A 23163-nucleotide genomic window follows, 5' to 3' on the forward strand; every position below is an offset into this window, starting at 1 on the left:
AGAAACCAGGAAGCAACTGAAGAATTAAAAAACATATATATAATATACTTCCTATCTATTTAATAAAGCTAGCAGCACAAGGATAAACATTGGTAATGCTGATTTAGAGAGTTTAGTTCTACTTTAAGATTTTGCAGATTTATTTTGTAGAGAAAGGGCAATACATGACAGTAAGCGGCCTTGCCAATGGCATAGATAGTCCAATAAAAATATCTTTTTAACTATAGCATTTATATAAATGTGTATGACTGTAAATGTGTGCAATTATTCCCAGCCTTATTTAGAATGGGAGGGATAAGTTGTTTATGCTGAAGTATATGTGGTAAATCTAGAAATATGGGCGGTGTCTCGTTAATAAATAAGGTGCGTCTATCCCTTCCTGAAAGCTGACATTGCTGCATCTTACTGGAAGCAATTCTTACAGAAGGCCCAGTGCTGGAAAACAAAATGAGACCAGATCATGTTCTTTTAATGTTTGCTTTGTTACTTCTTTGGGGGGAAGTGAAATGTATGACTACAAAAAGCAAAATGAGTAAGTAAAATGACAAACTACTTTTTATATTATGAAACTGCGATGAGTATAAGATGTAACATTTATGTATGTAAGGTTTTTTAATATGTCATCTGCGTAAACGCTACCTCTATTTATAAATGATAAGTCAATTTGTTTTACAAATAAAAAAAAAAAATATTAAATTAATCTTAGACACATTCCTAATTAGTATAGACATTTTGTGCAAAACAAAAGCATCTATTTCTAGCTCTGCAATATAAGCCTCATTTTTTGTTTTTATGACAGATGCTGCATATTAAGCAGCCTAATATGATATTTTAAAAATACATAAATAGGAATAAAAAAATGATCGTTCTGTTAACTGATTTAAAATAAAGTTACCATATTGAAACTTCAGTGATAAAATAATTTTGAGATAAGAGGATGATTGAAACATCTGCTGTTAGTAGGAACCCTTGACCTGTAATTTTGTTGCTTTTCAGAAAAAAGTGCATAGTTTAGAATTTCAAAACAGATTGCAGAAGCATCAATGATAGTTTTACATATATATCTTTGATTTATACATCCAGCAATATACATTAGCAGATAAGTTATGCATCCCTCCATTTCTAAGAATAGGTTTTCTAAACAGGGGCTTGGTGGAAATAATGTAGAAAGAGTTATCACCTGGGGCCTTTGTGGCACTGGAAGTCTTTTTTTCAGAATTATTATTACTTTAAAAGGATTGCATCAGTGTATTTTTGCATTTATACACAGTAAAAAAATGCGTAAAAGCAATTACTGTAAGAGAAATTTCTATCTTTAGACAGTAGGTAGAAAAGTAATAAAGGAGAAATAAATAAAGAAATAAATAAATGTCATGTTTTGACATCTATTTTATGTGTGTAAATAATCATGCACATAATGCAAACTTTTTTTAACCACTTGCCGACCGCCGCTTGACTATATACGGCGGCGGTCAGTCCCTCCCAGGCAAAGTGACGTACTAGCCTGGGAGCGAATAGGAGGCGAGCGCGCGCCGCCGGAGGCGCGCTCCCGCCCCCGCTCGTACCCGAAGAAGCCGGCGCGTGTGACCTCGCGATCGTCGGGTAGAGAGGGAGAAAGGCAGGCGGCTAATGTAAACAAAGCCGGCCTGTCCTTCTCCCTGGTGTAAAAGCACAGATCACTCGGTCCTGCTATGTAGGACCATTGATCTGTGCTGTTACACACACAGCCACATCCAATGACAGTAAGAAACACGCCCCTAGGGACACACTTAACCCCTCCCTCTCAAATAAAGTTAACACATTCACTGCCAGTGTAATTTTTAAAGTAACAGTGCATATGTATACCACTGATTACTGTAGTAATGTCACTGGTACCCCCAAAAGTGTAAAAAATGTCAGTCAAGGGTCCGATCTGTCCGCCGCAATGTCGTAGTACCGCAAAAAAAATTGCAGATCGCCGCCATTACTCGTTAAAAAAAAAAAACAACAAAAATGACAAAAATCTTTCCCTTAGTTAGTAAACGCAATAAATATTGCGCAAACCAATCAAATAGGTAGCAGAAAACAAATTGGCCCAAAATTTAAAAACATTTTGATTTTTACGTTTTTTTGGGGGGGAATTTCATATAAAAAAAGCGTGAAAAATATTGTTATTTTTGCAAAATTGTAGCTCTTTTTTTGTTTATAGCGCATGATCAAAAAATCGCACAGGTGATCAAATAGCACCAAAAGAAAGCTCTGTTTGTGGGAAAAAAAGGACATCAAATTCGTTTTGGTACAGTGTCGCACGATCGCGCAATTGTTTGTTAAAGTCACGCAGTGCCGAATCGCAAAATACCCCCTGGTCAGCAAGGGGGTAAAATCTTCCGGGGCTTAAGTGGTTAACAGTTAAAGTGTTATTAATTCCAAAACAAAAATGTAATATATTGCAGCTTACCAACCCTTATGTATACAGTATATTACCAAAAGTATTGGGACACCTGCCTGCGCGCACATGAACTTTAATGGCATCCCAGTCTTAGTCCGTAGGGTTTAATATTGTGTTGGCCCCCCCTTTGCAGCTATAACAGCTTCAACTCTTCTGGGAAGGCTGTCCACAAGGTTTAGGAGTGTGCCATTTTTTTATATTGGGATAAAAGTTTTACATAAATAAAAGCTGATCATTGTAGGCACCCCTGTCAGTGGCAAATGGTTTGTCCCAACTCTCTAACTGATACATTTGCATTAGAGCTTTTTCTGCTGAAAAACAACAGACTTACTGGCCGGATCACCAGATAAAAATAAAGGAAAGAAAGCCTAAAAAGAAAACAAATGCAGCCATCCCACCTAAGAATTGGTAAGCTGTAATATAATAAATGTTTGCTTTTGGGTTTAATAACACTTTCTTCTTCAAATTGTTTATTAGTATGACAGGTAGAATAACAACAGACAGGTAAAGGCACTTGTGTGAGACATGAAAGATTAACATATAACTGCACAGGGTTGGATGAACAGCCGTAAAGCAGACATAGTATCATCACAAGTGTGTCAAGTCCCTCACAGCAAAGGTTATTCAGCAGGACAAGGCACAGTCAGCCGAGGGCTGGTGGACATAAATTTATGCCTTTAGGTGAGTACCCGGGGGGACATCTCATTTTAAAATCAGTAGTTTGCCTAGAGATTTATGGACTGAATAATTGCTCACGCTTTGGCGCTACTGAGTGGCAAAGGAGGCGTGGCTTACACCATGATTTCTCATGTATCATATCAGCCTAACCCCGGACATTGTTTAGGCCAGCTGATAAAAGCAGTGTAAACAGAGAAGAGTAACAGAAGGGTACATGAGAGAAGGGGTGGAGGTAAAATAAGGGGGGGGGGGTCTGAAGTGTCTACCCTTGGTTAAACCTGTAGAAGGGTCAGATCGTGTTCAAGGATATAGCTCTAGCGTAAGTCATGGCAGCAGGAGGGCAACATCAAATTGAGGGAGAAGGAAATGGTGCACCCTGGGTTGCCATAATTTGGTATGATGCTAGACTCTGTCTAATATAACTGCTTCCAGTTTAGCATGGATCATAGCCTTAGTGACCCTGTTTTTTGTTTCCACTATATTAGGAGTGCTAGTCTTCCAGGATTTTGTAATAGTTTGTTTGGCAGCTGTGGTCACTTGGAGGAATAGTTTGCGTTCAACCCGTGTTAAGTTAAGAGGTCATATGTTCAAAAGGGCTGAGAGATGATTTGGGGGCAATTCAGTCTTCATTAACATGGAGATGATCTGGTATACATCAGCCCACAAATGCTGCACCATATGTGGACGTGGGTGCCTATTTCATTGCAGCCTCAAAAGAATTTGGGTGAATAATTCGGTACATATTTGGCAAGCTTAGCGGGGACCAGATACCAATAGGTAAGGACTTTTCTAGTGCCACTATGTTCTGACGGGAAGTTTAGAAGTAAATGAGGTGATGGCAGGTGGTAGATGGGGCATGAAAAGGGGGGAGAGAAGTGTCTTTTTTCTAAGTAACAGAATAGTTCAGAGTTAGGCAGGCCATGTGTTTACTGAAAAGGTTTTGAAGGCAGAGTTATAAGTCAAAGAGTAGAAATGCAGTAGACCAGCAGAGCACCAGGCCTAAAACGGGGAAGGGGAGGCAATGGCTTGGTAAAAAGACAGATTCCTAATATAGGATAGTAAATTCCTAATATAGGATATAATAGTGGGTTATGGGGGATTAGAGCGTGTAGGGGGCCCTAAGTTTATCCCAGAGTGTAAGGGGAATGAACCATGATTGGGTTAGAAAGATTTTTATGATCCGAGGGGCAGCTCCACAAGAGGTTGTGGACGGAGAGAGAACGCATCGCTCACACCACATGATACTGTTTCTGTTCTTTCTTGTTCTAAGGAAAGGAGGCTTCTTAGAACAAGAAAGAACAGAAAACAGTATTATGTGGTGGTGTGAGCAGCTGAGTGTCCCCTAAAACCATTTGAATGAGAATCCTTTATTAAGAGGATATTGGAGGTACTGTTTGGATCCATCCACCCATCCCTGTTGAGCATAGTGGTCTTCATACTGCTTGGTTTCATACTCCCTCTGGTGAGTTTGCATTTCATGTGGGAAAGGCTAAGTGGTGCACAAATCTAACAGTGTTTGTTTTCATCATGGGTGATTTTCTCACTATCCTATTGAATCTTCACTAATTACTACTACACTATGGATGGTTTTCCTTGATTTTGGCTGGATATGATATGATCTGGAGGAGGTAACAACACTAGACATCATAAATGGATCCATATGAAGAATAGTATTTGCATTTTATTGCAAAAAGCGTATGTGCTGTTCTTTTGGCTGAAACAGCATTTTTGTCTGGTAAAACGTAATTTCTTCCATTCCTGCATATTTAGAGGAACACTGCACTTTTATAGACTATCATTATGTGATATCTTGATTCACTATATGGTTATTATTAGACTTATTTTTGTTTAACGAAGGACTATTGCACTTACTTTGGTCTATGATATGGACTGTTTGTTCTAATTCACCACTAGCGCTGCAATTGTGTTTTTTTTTAGAAATCTAAAGAACGGCTTAGAATTTGCTTGTTTGCTGTGTAGAATTGAAATGTCATACTATCTATTTACTTTTTTATGAAAGGGGAATGCAACAAAATACATTCAACAATGTGCACTCCCTTTTACAATAACATGAACCATATTGATTATTATGAGCCATACCATAACACACGAGTCATTCATTCCATGGGGAATCTGTCACTAAAATGAGCGCTTAGAAATGCAGCAGTCGATAATTTGATTAAAAACATTTTTATGGTCACGTTTTTATGGTCTCTCAATCATTTCCTTCTTGAGTAATCACCTTCAGCTCCTGGCATAGGGTGTGCCAGTGTCTTTAAATCCATGTAGCTTTTGCCTGTGGACTGGAAATAGAAAAACAGGTCACCAAGTACTACTACATTCAATAACAGCAACTTTTGTATTTGGACTAAAAGTAAATTTTTCACGACCCCGTTAACTCTGTAGTAGTGTTGAGCGAACACGGACTGTATTATTCGTGTTCGTACCGAATAATTGGATTTTTTGTACCCGAACACGGACACGGACACTTTACTGTATGTTCGGGTAAAAATCCGTGTTCGGTCGTTTTATTTCCGGGTTTTGCATGCTTTGGCGCTCTTTTCATGGCGGGCTTTCAACAGCCAATCAACAATCGTTTAACTGGTGTGCCTTAAGCCATCCCAGCCATGCCTGCAAATGTCTCAGTAGCTGTGATTGGCCGTCTGAAGCATGTGACCAAGTCTTTATAAGTTCGAGGCAGCCGCAGCGGCGTCATTATGCTGCTTAGATTCAGGGACAGAGCACACATCAACGTGCTGGCTGCTGATTAGGGAAAGATAGGCAGGAAAAAACCATTTGTGTCCGGATAGAATTGAGGGACAGGTCGGAGTGTTTAGGCAGGGCGAGTTGTAGGCATTTTAGGGATAGAGTCTGCTGAATTATAGGGTCAGTGTCTTCTACAAACTACAATCGATATTGCTGTGTGGGGGGTGGGGTCTGCACTCAATCCTGATCTACGATCTCTTCTCAATCCTGTTAGGGACAGAGTCTGCTGAATTTTAGGGAAACTGTGTTCTACAAACTACAATCGATATTGCTGTGTGGTGTGGGATTGGAGATAGGCAGGTGTCAGTGATCCACATCCATTTTTCTGTGTGTGAGCTGCAGTGAACACAATCTTTTTGGGCTGCAGTGAACACAATCTTTTTGGGCTGCAGTGAACACAATCTTTTTGGGCTGCAGTGAACACAATCTTTTTGGGCTGCAGTGAACACAATCTTTTTGGGGTGCAGTGAACAAAATCTTTTTGGGGTGCAGTGAACACAATCCTTTTTGGTGTGCAGTGAACACAATCTTTGTGGGGTGCAGTGAACAAAATCCTTTGTGGGGTGCAGTGAACACAATCTTTTTGGGGTGCAGTGAACAAAATCCTTTTTGGGGTGCAGTGAACAACATCCTTTTTGGGGTGCAGTGAACACAATCTTTTTGGGGTGCAGTGAACAAAATCCTTTGTGGGGTGCAGTGAACACAATCTTTTTGGGGTGCAGTGAACACAATCTTTTTGGGGTGGAGTGAACAACATCCTTTTTGGGGTGCAGTGAACAAAATCCTTTTTGGGGTGCAGTGAACAAAATCATTTTTGGGGTGCAGTGAACACAATCTTTTTGGGGTGCAGTGAACACAATCTTTGTGGGGTGCAGTGAACACAATCTTTTTGGGGTGGAGTGAACAACATCCTTTTTGGGGTGCAGTGAACAACATCCTTTTTGGGGTGCAGTGAACACAATCTTTTTGGGGTGCAGTGAACACAATCTTTGTGGGGTACAGTGAACAGAATCTTTGTGGGGTGCAGTGAACACAATCTTTGGGGGGTACAGTGAACACAATCTTTGTGAGGTGCAGTGAACACAATCTTTGTGGGGTGCAGTGAACACAATCATTGTGGGGTGCAGTGAACTCAATCTTTGTGGGGTACAGTGAACACAATCTCATACTTCTGAAGGTTTGAGGGTGCTGCCTGTTCCATACTCCCCCTACTCCTCATCTAGCCTTTTAGGGGTACAAACAATAGTAATTGGGGCCTAGTGTGGTTGTGTACGTGTGATATACATACACTTTTTTGGGATCATATTTTCTATTCCGCTATTTAATCAAAAACCTTTGGGGATCAGTTAAATTGGGGGATAGTCTGTGTTGGTACGTGTGAGAGAGATCCACCTTTCCAAGTTGTTGGGGTTCATCTCATACTTCTGAAGGTTTGAGGGTGCTGCCTGTTCCATACTCCCCCTACTCCTAGCCTTTTAGGGGTACAAACAATAGTAATTGGGGCCTAGTGTGGTTGTGTACGTGTGATATACATACACTTTTTTGGGATCATATTTTCTATTCCGCTATTTAATCAAAAACCTTTGGGGATCAGTTAAATTGGGGGATAGTCTGTGTTGGTACATGTGAGAGAGATCCACCTTTCCAAGTTGTTGGGGTTCATCTCATACTTCTGAAGGTTTGAGGGTGCTGCCTGTTCCATACTCCCCCTACTCCTAGCCTTTTAGGGGTACAAACAATAGTAATTGGGGCCTAGTGTGGTTGTGTACGTGTGATATACATACACTTTTTTGGGATCATATTTTCTATTCCGCTATTTAATCAAAAACCTTTGGGGATCAGTTAAATTGGGGGATAGTCTGTGTTGGTACGTGTGAGAGAGATCCACCTTTCCAAGTTGTTGGGGTTCATCTCATACTTCTGAAGGTTTGAGGGTGCTGCCTGTTCCATACCCCCCCTACTCCTCATCTAGCCTTTTAGGGGTACAAACAATAGTAATTGGGGCCTAGTGTGGTTGTGTACGTGCGAGATACATACACTTTTTTTGATCATATTTCCTATTCCGCTATTCAATAAAAACCTTTGAGGATCAATTGAATTGCGGGATAGTCTGTGTCGGTACGTGTGAGAGAGATCCACCTTTCCAAGTTGTTGGGGTTCATCTCATACTTCTGAAGGTTTGAGGGTGCTGCCTGTTCCATACTCCCCCTACTCCTAGCCTTTTAGGGGTACAAACAATAGTAATTGGGGCCTAGTGTGGTTGTGTACGTGTGATATACATACACTTTTTTGGGATCATATTTTCTATTCCGCTATTTAATCAAAAACCTTTGGGGATCAGTTAAATTGGGGGATAGTCTGTGTTGGTACGTGTGAGAGAGATCCACCTTTCCAAGTTGTTGGGGTTCATCTCATACTTCTGAAGGTTTGAGGGTGCTGCCTGTTCCATACTCCCCCTACTCCTAGCCTTTTAGGGGTACAAACAATAGTAATTGGGGCCTAGTGTGGTTGTGTACGTGTGATATACATACACTTTTTTGGGATCATATTTTCTATTCCGCTATTTAATCAAAAACCTTTGGGGATCAGTTAAATTGGGGGATAGTCTGTGTTGGTACGTGTGAGAGAGATCCACCTTTCCAAGTTGTTGGGGTTCATCTCATACTTCTGAAGGTTTGAGGGTGCTGCCTGTTCCATACTCCCCCTACTCCTAGCCTTTTAGGGGTACAAACAATAGTAATTGGGGCCTAGTGTGGTTGTGTACGTGTGATATACATACACTTTTTTGGGATCATATTTTCTATTCCGCTATTTAATCAAAAACCTTTGGGGATCAGTTAAATTGGGGGATAGTCTGTGTTGGTACGTGTGAGAGAGATCCACCTTTCCAAGTTGTTGGGGTTCATCTCATACTTCTGAAGGTTTGAGGGTGCTGCCTGTTCCATACTCCCCCTACTCCTAGCCTTTTAGGGGTACAAACAATAGTAATTGGGGCCTAGTGTGGTTGTGTACGTGTGATATACATACACTTTTTTGGGATCATATTTTCTATTCCGCTATTTAATCAAAAACCTTTGGGGATCAGTTAAATTGGGGGATAGTCTGTGTTGGTACGTGTGAGAGAGATCCACCTTTCCAAGTTGTTGGGGTTCATCTCATACTTCTGAAGGTTTGAGGGTGCTGCCTGTTCCATACTCCCCCTACTCCTAGCCTTTTAGGGGTACAAACAATAGTAATTGGGGCCTAGTGTGGTTGTGTACGTGTGATATACATACACTTTTTTGGGATCATATTTTCTATTCCGCTATTTAATCAAAAACCTTTGGGGATCAGTTAAATTGGGGGATAGTCTGTGTTGGTACGTGTGAGAGAGATCCACCTTTCCAAGTTGTTGGGGTTCATCTCATACTTCTGAAGGTTTGAGGGTGCTGCCTGTTCCATACTCCCCCTACTCCTAGCCTTTTAGGGGTACAAACAATAGTAATTGGGGCCTAGTGTGGTTGTGTACGTGTGATATACATACACTTTTTTGGGATCATATTTTCTATTCCGCTATTTAATCAAAAACCTTTGGGGATCAGTTAAATTGGGGGATAGTCTGTGTTGGTACGTGTGAGAGAGATCCACCTTTCCAAGTTGTTGGGGTTCATCTCATACTTCTGAAGGTTTGAGGGTGCTGCCTGTTCCATACTCCCCCTACTCCTAGCCTTTTAGGGGTACAAACAATAGTAATTGGGGCCTAGTGTGGTTGTGTACGTGTGATATACATACACTTTTTTGGGATCATATTTTCTATTCCGCTATTTAATCAAAAACCTTTGGGGATCAGTTAAATTGGGGGATAGTCTGTGTTGGTACGTGTGAGAGAGATCCACCTTTCCAAGTTGTTGGGGTTCATCTCATACTTCTGAAGGTTTGAGGGTGCTGCCTGTTCCATACTCCCCCTACTCCTAGCCTTTTAGGGGTACAAACAATAGTAATTGGGGCCTAGTGTGGTTGTGTACGTGTGATATACATACACTTTTTTTGGATCATATTTTCTATTCCGCTATTTAATCAAAAACCTTTGGGGATCAGTTAAATTGGGGGATAGTCTGTGTTGGTACGTGTGAGAGAGATCCACCTTTCCAAGTTGTTGGGGTTCATCTCATACTTCTGAAGGTTTGAGGGTGCTGCCTGTTCCATACTCCCCCTACTCCTAGCCTTTTAGGGGTACAAACAATAGTAATTGGGGCCTAGTGTGGTTGTGTACGTGTGATATACATACACTTTTTTGGGATCATATTTTCTATTCCGCTATTTAATCAAAAACCTTTGGGGATCAGTTAAATTGGGGGATAGTCTGTGTTGGTACGTGTGAGAGAGATCTACCTTTCCAAGTTGTTGGGGTTCATCTCATACTTCTGAAGGTTTGAGGGTGCTGCCTGTTCCATACTCCCCCTACTCCTAGCCTTTTAGGGGTACAAACAATAGTAATTGGGGCCTAGTGTGGTTGTGTACGTGTGATATACATACACTTTTTTGGGATCATATTTTCTATTCCGCTATTTAATCAAAAACCTCTGGGGATCAGTTAAATTGGGGGATAGTCTGTGTTGGTACGTGTGAGAGAGATCCACCTTTCCAAGTTGTTGGGGTTCATCTCATACTTCTGAAGGTTTGAGGGTGCTGCCTGTTCCATACTCCCCCTACTCCTAGCCTTTTAGGGGTACAAACAATAGTAATTGGGGCCTAGTGTGGTTGTGTACGTGTGATATACATACACTTTTTTGGGATCATATTTTCTATTCCGCTATTTAATCAAAAACCTTTGGGGATCAGTTAAATTGGGGGATAGTCTGTGTTGGTACGTGTGAGAGAGATCCACCTTTCCAAGTTGTTGGGGTTCATCTCATACTTCTGAAGGTTTGAGGGTGCTGCCTGTTCCATACTCCCCCTACTCCTCATCTAGCCTTTTAGGGGTACAAACAATAGTAATTGGGGCCTAGTGTGGTTGTGTACGTGCGAGATACATACACTTTTTTTGATCATATTTCCTATTCCGCTATTCAATAAAAACCTTTGAGGATCAATTGAATTGCGGGATAGTCTGTGTCGGTGCGTGTGAGAGAGATCCACCTTTCCAAGTTGTTGGGGTTCATCTCATACTTCTGAAGGTTTGAGGGTGCTGCCTGTTCCATACTCCCCCTACTCCTCATCTAGCCTTTTAGGGGTACAAACAATAGTAATTGGGGCCTAGTGTGGTTGTGTACGTGTGATATACATACACTTTTTTTGGATCATATTTTCTATTCCGCTATTTAATCAAAAACCTTTGGGGATCAGTTAAATTGGGGGATAGTCTGTGTTGGTACGTGTGAGAGAGATCCACCTTTCCAAGTTGTTGGGGTTCATCTCATACTTCTGAAGGTTTGAGGGTGCTGCCTGTTCCATACTCCCCCTACTCCTCATCTAGCCTTTTAGGGGTACAAACAATAGTAATTGGGGCCTAGTGTGGTTGTGTACGTGCGAGATACATACACTTTTTTTGATCATATTTCCTATTCCGCTATTCAATAAAAACCTTTGAGGATCAATTGAATTGCGGGATAGTCTGTGTCGGTACGTGTAAGAGAGATCCACCTTTCCAAGTTGTTGGGGTTCATCTCATACTTCTGAAGGTTTGAGGGTGCTGCCTGTTCCACACCCCCCCTACTCCTCATCTAGCCTTTTAGGGGTACAAACAATAGTAATTGGGGCCTAGTGTGGTTGTGTACGTGCGAGATACATACACTTTTTTTGATCATATTTCCTATTCCGCTATTCAATAAAAACCTTTGAGGATCAATTGAATTGCGGGATAGTCTGTGTCGGTACGTGTGAGAGAGATCCACCTTTCCAAGTTGTTGGGGTTCATCTCATACTTCTGAAGGTTTGAGGGTGCTGCCTGTTCCATACCCCCCCTACTCCTCATCTAGCCTTTTAGGGGTACAAACAATAGTAATTGGGGCCTAGTGTGGTTGTGTACGTGCGAGATACATACACTTTTTTTGATCATATTTCCTATTCCGCTATTCAATAAAAACCTTTGAGGATCAATTGAATTGCGGGATAGTCTGTGTCGGTACGTGTGAGAGAGATCCACCTTTCCAAGTTGTTGGGGTTCATCTCATACTTCTGAAGGTTTGAGGGTGCTGCCTGTTCCATACTCCCCCTACTCCTCATCTAGCCTTTTAGGGGTACAAACAATAGTAATTGGGGCCTAGTGTGGTTGTGTACGTGTGATATACATACACTTTTTTTGGATCATATTTTCTATTCCGCTATTCAATAAAAACCTTTCTAGGGCAAGATCTTAAATTACAGAAATATGAGGAGACCGTCAAATAAGGGCCGTGGCCTGGGTCGTGGTGCTGCTGGTAGAGCTCCTGTTGCAAGGAGAGGACATGGTCGATCTGTGCCAGCTACACGCACAAGTGAAACACCTTCCTCAAGTGTGAGTAGGCGACAGAACCTGCATCAGTATTTGGTAGGGCATCAAACGCCCCTAGAAGTGATGAGGCCAGAACAAGTTGAGGCGATAGTAGATTGGTTTGCTGCTGACAGTGCCTCCAGTTCCTTCACATTGTCTCCCACCCAGTCTACTGCAGAAAGGTCAGAGTTGGCACCTGCAGCCAATGTCCAACCGTCTTTCACCTCACCCCCTTGCAAATCAGGCCAGCAGTCTGAGCCCCAAGCCATACAGCAGTCTCTTATTCTTTTTGAGGACTCTGTCAGCAGGGTTTCCCAGGGCCATCCACCTAGCCCTGCCCCAGAAGTGGAAGAGATTGAGTGCAGCGATGCCCAACCACTTATTTCTCAAGATGAGTACATGCAAGGATCATCGCAGCACGTCTCCGATGATGACGAAACGCAGGTGCCAACTGCTGCGGCGTTCAGCATTGTGGAGACCGACAAGGAGGGCAGGGGTGAAGACTGGGTGGAAGATGATGTGGAGGACGATGAGGTCCTCGACCCCACATGGAATGAACGTCATGCAGGTGACCTGAGTAGTTTGGAGGAAGAGGCGGTGGTCGCACAGAGCCACCAGCACAGCAGAAGAGGGAGCAGGGTGCAGAAGCGGAGCGGCCGTGCCCTAGACACTACGCCCGCTACTGCCCAACGCAGCAAGGGAACGAGCGCACCAAAGTCAGCTCAAAGGAGTTCTCTAGCGTGGAAGTTCTTTAGAAAATGTGCTGATGACAGGACACGAGTGGTTTGCACCCTGTGCAATCAGAGCTTGAAGCGAGGCATGAACCTTCTCAACCTGAGCACAACCTGCATGATCAGGCATCTAAGTGCAAAGCACGAGCTGCAGTGGAGTACACACCTTCAAAACCAAGAAACGTCTCTGGCTCATCCTGCTTCCTCTTCTGCTGCAGTCTCGGCCGCTCCAGCCACATCTGTAGTGATACCGGCACCTGCCACCCCGCAAACAGACGATCTGTCAGCAACACCACCACCTGGGTCACCAACAACCATCTCCACAATGTCCCGTGGAAGCGTTCAGCTTTCCATCTCCCAAACACTTGAGAGGAAGAGGAAGTACCCCCCTACCCACCCGCGATCCCTGGCCCTGAATGCCAGCATTTCAAAATTATTGGCCTTTGAAATGCTGTCATTCCGTCTGGTGGAGACGCACAGTTTTAAAAACCTTATGTCGGTGGCTGTCCCACAGTACGTCGTGCCCAGCCGCCACTACTTTTCCAGGCAAGCCATCCCTTCCCTGCACAACCAAGTGGGGGAAAATATCAGGTGTGCACTGCGCAACGCCATCTGTGCCAAGGTCCACCTAACTACGGATACGTGGACCAGTAAGCACGGTCAGGGGCGTTATATCTCCCTAACGGCACACTGGGTAAATGCAGTGGCGGATGGGCCTGAGGCGGATAGCAATTTGGCGCATGTCCTTCCACCACCGAGGATTGCAGGGCGCTTCAGTTTGCCTCCTGTTCGTAACTCCTCCTACTCCGCTTCCTCATCCTCTACCGCCTCCTCATCCGGACAGCGTAACACCTTCACCACCAACTTCAGCACGGCCAGGGGTAAACGACAGCAGGCAGTTTTACAACTTGCCTGTTTGGGGGACAAACCACACACCGCGCAGGAGTTGTGGAGGAGCATGGAACAGCAGACAAATGAGTGGTTGCTGCCAGCGAGCCTCAAGCCCGGCCTGGTGGTGTGTGATAACGGGCGAAATCTCATAGCAGCTCTGGGCCTAGCCGGTTTGACGCACATCCCTTGCCTGGCGCATGTGCTGAATTTGGTGGTGCAGAGGTTCCTTAAAAACTACCCCGATATGTCAGAGCTGCTGCAGAAAGTGCGGGCCGTTTGTGCGCACTTTCGGCGTTCTCACCCTGCTGCTGCTCGCCTGGCAGCGCTGCAGCGTAACTTCGGCCTTCCCGCTCACCGCCTCATATGTGACGTGCCCACAAGGTGGAACTCCACCTTGCACATGCTGGAAAGACTGTGCGAGCAGCAGCAGGCCATAGTGGAGTTTCAGCTGCAGCACGCACGCGTGAGTCGCTCTGCGGAACAGCACCACTTCACCACCAATAACTGGGCCTCCATGCGAGACCTGTGTGCCTTGTTGCGCTGTTTTGAGTACTCCACCAACATGGCCAGTGGCAATGACGCCGTTCTCAGCTTAACTATCCCACTTCTATGCCTCCTTGAAAAAACAATTCGGGCGATGATGAAAGAGGATGTGGCACAGGATGAGGAGGAGGAGGAGGATGAAGAGGTAACATTTCCAAGGCTTTCAGGGCAGTCATTCGCAAGGGGCTCCGAGGGTGGGTTCCTGCACACGCAAACGCCAGGGACGCAATTGTCCAGCAGGGGCACAGTTCTGGAGGATGAGGAGGATGAGGAGGAGGAGGAGCTGGAGGAGGAGATGGAACCATGTTCACAGCAGGGTGGCACCCAGGCCAGCTCATGGCCATCACTGGTGCGTGGCTGGGGGGATACAGAGGACACGGACGATACACCTCCCACAGAGGACAGCCTTTCGTCGCCTCTGGGCAGCCTGGCACACATGAGCGATTACATGCTGCAGTGTCTCCACAACGACCGCCGAGTTGCCCACATTCTAACTTGTGCTGATTACTGGGTGGCCACGCTGCTGGATCCCCGTTACAAGGACAACGTACCGTCCTTAATTCACTCACTGGAGCGCGATCGCAAGATGCGCGAGTACAAGCGCACGCTGGTAGACGCCATGCTGCTGGCATTCCCATCTGACAGCGGGGCCACAGTGGAAGCACAAGGCAGAGGAGGAGGAGGAGGAGGTCGCCAACGCAACCAGGGCACCGCCAGCACCTCAGAAGGCAGGGTTAGCATGGCCGAAATGTGGAAAAGCTTTGTCAGCACGCCACAACAAACAGCAGCACCAGCAGCTCAGATGGAACGTCTTAGCAGGAGGCAGCATTTTACCAACATGGTGGAGCAGTATGTGTGCACACGCCTACATGTAGTGAATGACGGGTCTGCCCCCTTCAACTTCTGGGTCTCCAAATTGGGCACATGGCCTGAGCTTGCCCTTTACGCCTTGGAGGTGCTGGCGTGCCCTGCAGCCAGTGTATTATCTGAACGGGTATTTAGCACGGCTGGGGGCGTTATAACAGACAAGCGCAGCCGCCTGTCCAGAGACAATGTGGACAAGCTCACGTTCATTAAAATGAACCAGGCATGGATCCCACGGGACTTTTCCGTACCTTATGCAGAATAGCAATGGATACCGACCTTACCCACCCATTGTTCCATTTTTGCTCTTTCTCACTCTTTTGGGGTGTACCCTCATTTAAAATTTTTGAAAAGAAGCAGTGTTGGCTACCTCGTCCTCCTCCTCAGGGCCAGATTAATGTAGGGGCTATTGGAGCTGCAGCTCCAGGCCCCTACCTTTTATATAGGCCCCGGGTTGGCCATATTCACTGTTACCGCTCTTCTGTCACTTGTAAACACAGAAGTCTGGCTTCTATGCTCGCTTCCCCAGGCAGCACCCTCAGAACCTCCCCACACAGCGTGAAGGCCGGACAAGGAGGGACAGTTGGCGATGCATGGATGTGTTTATGGGCTTCAGAGACAGCATCCCATGTTGAATTAGGCATGCATGGCTGCACCCTTCCTCCTCTGGGTGCATGGCAAGGCACGGCCCTTAAGGCCCTTCAAAATCCTCAGCACCAAGCCCATGATGCTGTTAATCCGGCCCTGGTCCTCCTCCACCGCCGCTTCCACCTACACCGCCCATAGGTGTGCGCAGCCTATTGCATTAAGGTGTGCACCCCAAAGTTGAAATACACATGCATGTGTTTGCCAGCAGGGAGAGTAATGTATCGGGGCCATGTACCTGTAGGCAAGGAGAAATAGAGCAGAGCAGGTCCCAGGGAGATCTTTCCCATCTCCTCACTGGCAATGCTATGTGCCCTAGGTGATTAGGGTGTGCCCAGGCACACCCAGCACACCCTGTGCGCACGCCTATGTCACCGCCACATCCACCACCACCTCAACCTCCCTCCTACTCCATATGGGCCTCGTCCTTCAGAGATGAAGAAGAACATTGTTTTATTTTTCTGTTTTTTTTTTGTTGTTTTAAGTTATTTCCCTATCATTTGTTTGCAGAGCACTTGCCATGCTCTTAATTACGTTTTGCTGCCATTTGCAGCACTCTAGCCCTTTCCTTTGGTGTTTTAGAGCCATTTTAGTGCCTTAAAGTTCGGGTCCCCATTGACTTCAATGGGGTTCGGTGTCCGGGAAAAGTTCGGTAAAAGTCCGGGACACGGACCCGGACTTTTTTTTAAAGTTCGGCCGAACCCGTCGAACACGGACATCTAGGTGTTCGCTCAACCCTACTCTGTAGCCCAAATACAGCCGTGTCACTGAACTTTGCAGTACTCAATGTTTTTTTTATATACGACTGGACTGTTTCTATAACTTCTTTTCTGTTTCCGCTAATTACTTAAAAACAAAGCAGCATGGATCTTTTAAAGATTTCTAGATTACTTCTGACTTTTTTACAACACTGCGGTCTAGTTTCACATGTGCCAAGATTAGTTTTAAATGTTTTCTACAAACCATTAAACTCGGGAGATAACACAATATTACTACAAATCTTAGGAAGCAATAACACAGCTTCATAAAATAATAAATTGTACAAAGTTATTATTCCTGTCTTGCCTCTGCTGGTAGAAATGTGATATATTATCCTGTACACGAGTGCTGATTTATAACAATTGTTAAAATTTTCTGAATTTGAGTTTGTTTTCGCTCTTTATTTTTATCTGCAGACAAACAAGGCTTATGTCCGAAGCCAGATGTAATAAGAAATGTTACAACTCCCTGTGATAATAATTGTTCCAGTGACAGTGATTGCCCAGGGCAATTGAGATGCTGTGATACAGGATGTGGACGCCAATGTGTCTATGGAGGTACTGTCCCAGTCACTTACTGTTTCTCCCAGTGTTAGCAATTATGTGTGTCTCATTTTAGAGTAATGTTTTGTGTATGCTTGTAACAAGTAATACTAGAGGGTTCACCATGCTAATTATTAATAACAAGAAATACTTGTACCTCTACATGAGCCAACATGCTACAAAGGGATATTCATGAACTGAAAGGCGGGTTGATTTTATTGTCTCTTTCTAAGTTTGACATATAATTATTAGGAAGTAGATTAGTAGGTCGGTACATGTACCAGTTTGATCTCAAGCTATGAATTGTAGGCTTGTCAATACCGTGAAATTGCGTGAGCTTGTTGTCATACTTTAAATCAAGCAGTAATATACAGTATCTCACAAAAGTGAGTACACCCCTCACATTTTTGTAAATATTTTATTATATCTTTTCATGTGACAACACTGAAGAAATGACAATTTGCTACAATGTAAAGTAGTGAGTGTACAGCTTGTATAACAGTGTAAATTTGCTGTCCCCCCAAAATAACTCAACACACAGCCATTAATGTCTAAACCGCTGGCAACAAAAGTGAGTACACCCCTAAGTGAAAATGTCCAAATTGGACCCAAAGTGTCAATATTTTGTGTGGCCACCATTATTTTCCAGCACTGCCTTAACCCTCTTGGGCATGGAGATCACCAGAGCTTCACAGGTTGCCACTTGAGTCCTCTTCCACTCCTTCATGACGACATCATGGAGCTGGTGGATGTTAGAAACCTTGCGCTCTTCCACCCTCCTTTTGAGTGATCAGGATTTTTTTTTTTTTACACATTATTATTGCATAAACCAATGAATTTCATTGGTATACTGTAAGCCACCATTTTTACAGAATGAAACTAGTTCATTCAGTGTATTTTGCTGTGATTAGCTGTGATTGATCAAAGCTAATCACATGGTGCAGATGGGCTGTGATTTGACTGTCTATACCATGTGTTCACTGTGACCAATCACAGCTAGCAACAAAATTGTATACACTGGATGACATGGCCATCCATTGTTTATAATTGTAATGGGATCTGCGGTGATAGTCACAACGATCAGAAGACACTGGCAGCAGATGGTGACAGATTGCACCGCTGTGCTGCCCCAAGGCCACACAAGAGGCGCATTCTGGGCAGACATCATATGACGTCCTTCCAGATAAACAGTGCCCCAGCCCAGCTATCATTTTACTATAGGCAAGAGGGGAAAGTGTTAATCAAAGACTTATATACGTTTTATGGTATCTAAAGTTCGACCTGCCCCTGGGAAGACATCACCGATGTCGAAATGCGTCAGTTTGGCTGTTACTGAACACATCACGCTTGCTTAGCTGTCACTCACGGTGTTCCTTTCTCAGGAGCTTACAATCTGCTGGTTTTTTACTCGTTCGTGACTGTTTACAACTCATGGAAGGTACTTTTTATACATTTTAAGTAAAAGGACTTAAATGTTAGCAGGCTTCAATATGCTTGTTCATTTTTTTTATTCCCGATCCATTTGGAGCTGCTGCTGAGCAGCCACCGTCTATCTCGGATGCCGGGTTATTTTGTGCTTTTATGACCATTATAATTTATAGTCTATGCTATCTGGTAAGAAGTGTATGCTAAGTGTTGGTGCTTGGTGGTGGATTTCTTTAATCAACGTTACTTATACACTTTTTGGCACTTTATGGACACTTTTGTTTAATATTGAAAAAATGACTTTTTTCATGGAAAGGACTTTTTTATGTTCCCCTAACACTGGATTTTGCATCTATTTCACTATATCACTTTCATATGATTGATTTTTTTTCAATGATAAATTTTGCTTATAATTGTTTCACTGTTTTCATGCCACATTATTTACCATATGATTATTCATGATTGCACTATTAGGATTTAGCGCCGCTTCTTATTTTTATTGATTACGTTTTATGGACTGTACTTTATTTATGATGGATGTTTTGTATATTTTCTGGTATGATGTTCACATGTTTGTTTGCACAGGCGTAAGTATGCACTGCATTTCTATTGATTTGACATTGCATGTACACTGCTCAAAAAAATTAAAGGAACACTTTGAAAACAGATCAGATCTCAACAGGGAAAAATATCATGCTGGATATCTATACTGATATAGACTGGGTAATGTGTTAGGAATGAAAGGATGTCATATCGTTGATGGAAATGAAAAATATCAACCTACAGAGGGCTGAATTCAAAGATGCCCCGAAAATAAAGTGAAAAAATGATGCAGCAGGCTAGTCCATTCAAAATGGTACTCAGTAGTTTGTATGGCCCCCCCCACATGCTTGTGTGCATGCCTCACAATGTTGGGGCATGCTTCTAATGAGACGACGGATGGTGTCCTGGGGTATTTCCTCCCAGATCTGGACCAGGGTATCACTGAGCTCCTGACTGAGGTGCAACTTGGTGGCGTCAGATGGGCCAAAACATAATGTCTCAGAGGTGTTCTATTGGATTTAGGTCAGGTGAGCGTCGTGGCCATTCAATGGGATCAACTTCTTCATCCTCGAGGAACTGGCTGCATACTCTTGCCACATGAGGCTGGCATTGTTGCGCACCAGGAGGAACCCAGAACCCAATGCACCACTGTAGAGTCTGGCAATGGGTCCAAATATTTCATCCCAATACCTAATGGCAGTCAGGGTACCATTGTACAGCCTGTAGAGGTCTGTGCGTCCCTCCATGGATATGCCTCCCCAGACTATCACTGACCCACCACCAAACTGGTCATGCTGAACAATGTTGCAGGCAGCATAACATTTTCCATGGCTTCTCCAGACCCTTTCATGTCTGGCACATGTGCTCAGGGTGAAACCGCTTCCATCTGTGAAAAGCACAGGGCGCCAGTGGCAGACCTGCCAATTCTGGTGTTCAATGGCAAATATCAAATCGAGCTCCACAGTGTCGGGCAGTGAGCACAAGGCCCACTAGAGGATGTTGGGCCTTCAGGCCACCCTCATAAAGTCTTTTTCTGATTGTTTGGTTACATACATTCACACCACCGGCCTGCTGAAGGTCATTTTGTAGAGCTCTGGCAGTGCTCATCCTGTTCCTCCTTGAACAAGGGAGCAGATACTGTTCCTGCTGATGATGGGTTAAGGACCCTCTCTGGCCCTGTCCAGCTCTCCTAGAGTAACTGCCGGTCTCCTGGAATATCCTCCATGCTCTTGAGACTGTGCTGTGGGACACAGCAAACCTTCTGGCAATGGCACATATTGAAGTGCCATCCTGGAAGAATTGGAATGCCTTTCCAACCTCTTTATGGTCCAGGTATCACCTCATGCTACCAGTAGTTACACTGACCCTAGCCAAATGCAAAATTAGTTGAAAACAGTCAGAAAAGATCAGAAGGGAAGTTTCAGTGGCCTCCACCTGTAAAACCATTCTGTTTTTGAGGTTGTCTCATTGTTGTCCATCTAGCGCCCCTGTTGTTAATTTCATTAACACCAAAGCAGCTGAATCTGATTACAGCTGATCTGATTTTACAACCCCCTCTGCTACCTAACTGACAAGATCAATATCCCAGGAGTTTAATTGACTTGATGCTATACTCTGAATAAAAAGTGTTCCTTTAATTTTTTGAGCAGTGTATATTATTTGAGGTAGCTGCTGATTTATCTTTAATTATTCGTTTTTGTTATTTTTTTAACCACTTAAGCCCCAGGCCTATTTCTGACACTTTTTGTTTACAAGTTAAAATCAGTATTGTTTTAGTAGAAAACTACTTAGAACCCCCAAACATTATATATATTTTTTTTAGCAAAGACTCTGGAGAATAAAATGGCAGTCATTGCAATATTTTTTGTCCCGTGGTATTTGCGCAGCGGTCTTTAAAACACAATTTTTTTGAAAAAATTACGAAAAATCACATTTCACTGCATTTAAAAAAAACTAAACAGTAAAGTTAGCCCATTTTTTTGTATATTGTGAAAGATTATGTCACACCAAGTAAATGGATACCCAACATGTTACGGTTTAAAATTGCGCACACCCACGGAATGACGACAAACTACGGTCAATAGAAATCTCAATAGGCGGCGCTTTAAACATTTTTAACGGTTACCAGTTTAGAGTTAGAGTGTAGCTTTTTTTTGCTCACACTCTGGCGATCGCGGCAATACCTCACATGTGTGGTTTGAACAGTGATTTCATTTGCGGCTCGACTTCAATATACGTTTTCTTTCTTGCGTGAGCTAACGGCGACGGGGGGCGGCTAACATTTTTTTTTTTTCCTATTTATTTTTTTTTCTAACTTTATCACAGGTTTAAAAAAAAAAAAATCTGATCACTTTTATTGCTGTCACAAGCAATGTAAACATCCCTTGTGACAGCAATATGCAGTGACAGGTACTCTTTATGGAGGGATCGAGGGTCTAAAAGACTTACTCTAGAGATCCTCAGGTGTAGAGATGCATCTCCATATACTAATATTTATATTCAGAGGTCCTCCTATTCATACTATCAGGAGTAGGTAGTCACTTACTATGCAGTGTGAGCATTATATAATGGCCTTGTATAAGAATATTCTATTCGGGTTCTCTACATGCATCTGATAATGACTAGGACGGAGTCAAGTACTCCCACTCAATAAGATTCAATATAGGAGTGAGGCAGGTAAATTCAGTATAGGGTCCTCATGATATAAGGTAGGGATCACTGGCTCCTGCACTGTAAGGCAGAATGAGCCTGGTATATGTAGTCCGAGTAGTAAGCCAAGGCACTTACTTGATTACTTGACTTACTGAGATCAAACGTGATCTCAATTCACAGCCCCCCACGATCTCCATTCAACACGTCCCTGATTCTCAGTGCAGTGATAATGGGTTTAATAAGACACACAGTAAAATTGCCAGCTCACATTTGAGTAGATAGAGCACACCGCTGGGATCAAGGGTGTCCCTGGGATGCTGGCATCAGTATTGGGATGGTAAGGTAAAGGTAGCCTGGACCAGAGGGGCAGGAGGGGAAGCCGTCAACCGCAGTGGAGCCAGTGGAGAACGCAAATGGCACCGATACCAGAACTGGCGTCAGCAGGGTTCTTGGTACTGTGTGTCTTATTATTGTAGAAGAGACATATAAAGTATATTTTGGTATTACAGGCGGTCCCCTAGTTACAAACATCCGACTTACAAACGACTCCTACTTACAAACGGAGGGAGACAACAGGAAGTGAGGAGAAATCTACCTGTAGAAAGGGAAATTCACTCCTGTAAGAGTTCTCATGGGAAAAAGGTGTCTCCACTGAAGCTTTATCACTAATCCTTGTCTCCACAACAACCCAAAATTTTCAAAATCCAATTGTCATAGGGACAGAAAGTGAGGTGAAATCTTCTGAACAGGGGTACAGACAGCAAAACAAATGGCACAGGGGTGTTAACCCTTCCCCATGCTATCCATAATACTTGAAAATGATTTTTTTGGATGGAGCTAAACTTAAAAAACATACATGTTCCGACTTACAAACAAATTCGACATAAGAACAAACCTACAGTCCCTATCTTGTTTGTAACCCGGGGACCGCCTGTACTAGCATTTATTTCTTGCATTCCTGCTAGCAATATTTTTACACTATAATACCACATTAAATGAATGCATGCTTATTAGTGAATTGACCCTCAAGGTTTTTAAATAATGATTTTTTTTTCTCTGAAAACCACTAAATAAGACACCAAAAGATTTCAGTGAATCAGTACTTTTTATTGCCATCTTGTTTGATGACCCAATGTTCAGATGTTGCAAATCTTTAAAATAAAAAAAGTTTGGCAGAATCGTGAGAGAATCGTGATCTTTATTCTAAGCAAAAAATCATGATTCTAATTTTTTTTCCAGAATCGT

General features: G+C 43.4%; 1 protein-coding gene across 1 annotated transcript in view; it reads left to right on the top strand.

Annotated features, from left to right (window-relative positions):
- Positions 1-385: 385 nt before the first annotated feature.
- LOC309552231 (uncharacterized protein) overlaps positions 386-23163 on the top strand; it is a 44621-nt gene continuing 21843 nt past the window's right edge. The window contains exons 1-2 of the mRNA XM_082253082.1: positions 386-532; positions 17173-17313. Coding sequence (XP_082109208.1) covers positions 448-532; positions 17173-17313 — 226 coding nt within the window. The 5' untranslated portion in view covers positions 386-447. The remainder of the gene's footprint in view (positions 533-17172; positions 17314-23163) is intronic.

The sequence above is a fragment of the Pelophylax lessonae genome, assembly GCF_965119305.1.
Source record: "Pelophylax lessonae genome assembly, chromosome: 1".
NCBI lineage: Eukaryota > Metazoa > Chordata > Amphibia > Anura > Ranidae > Pelophylax > Pelophylax lessonae.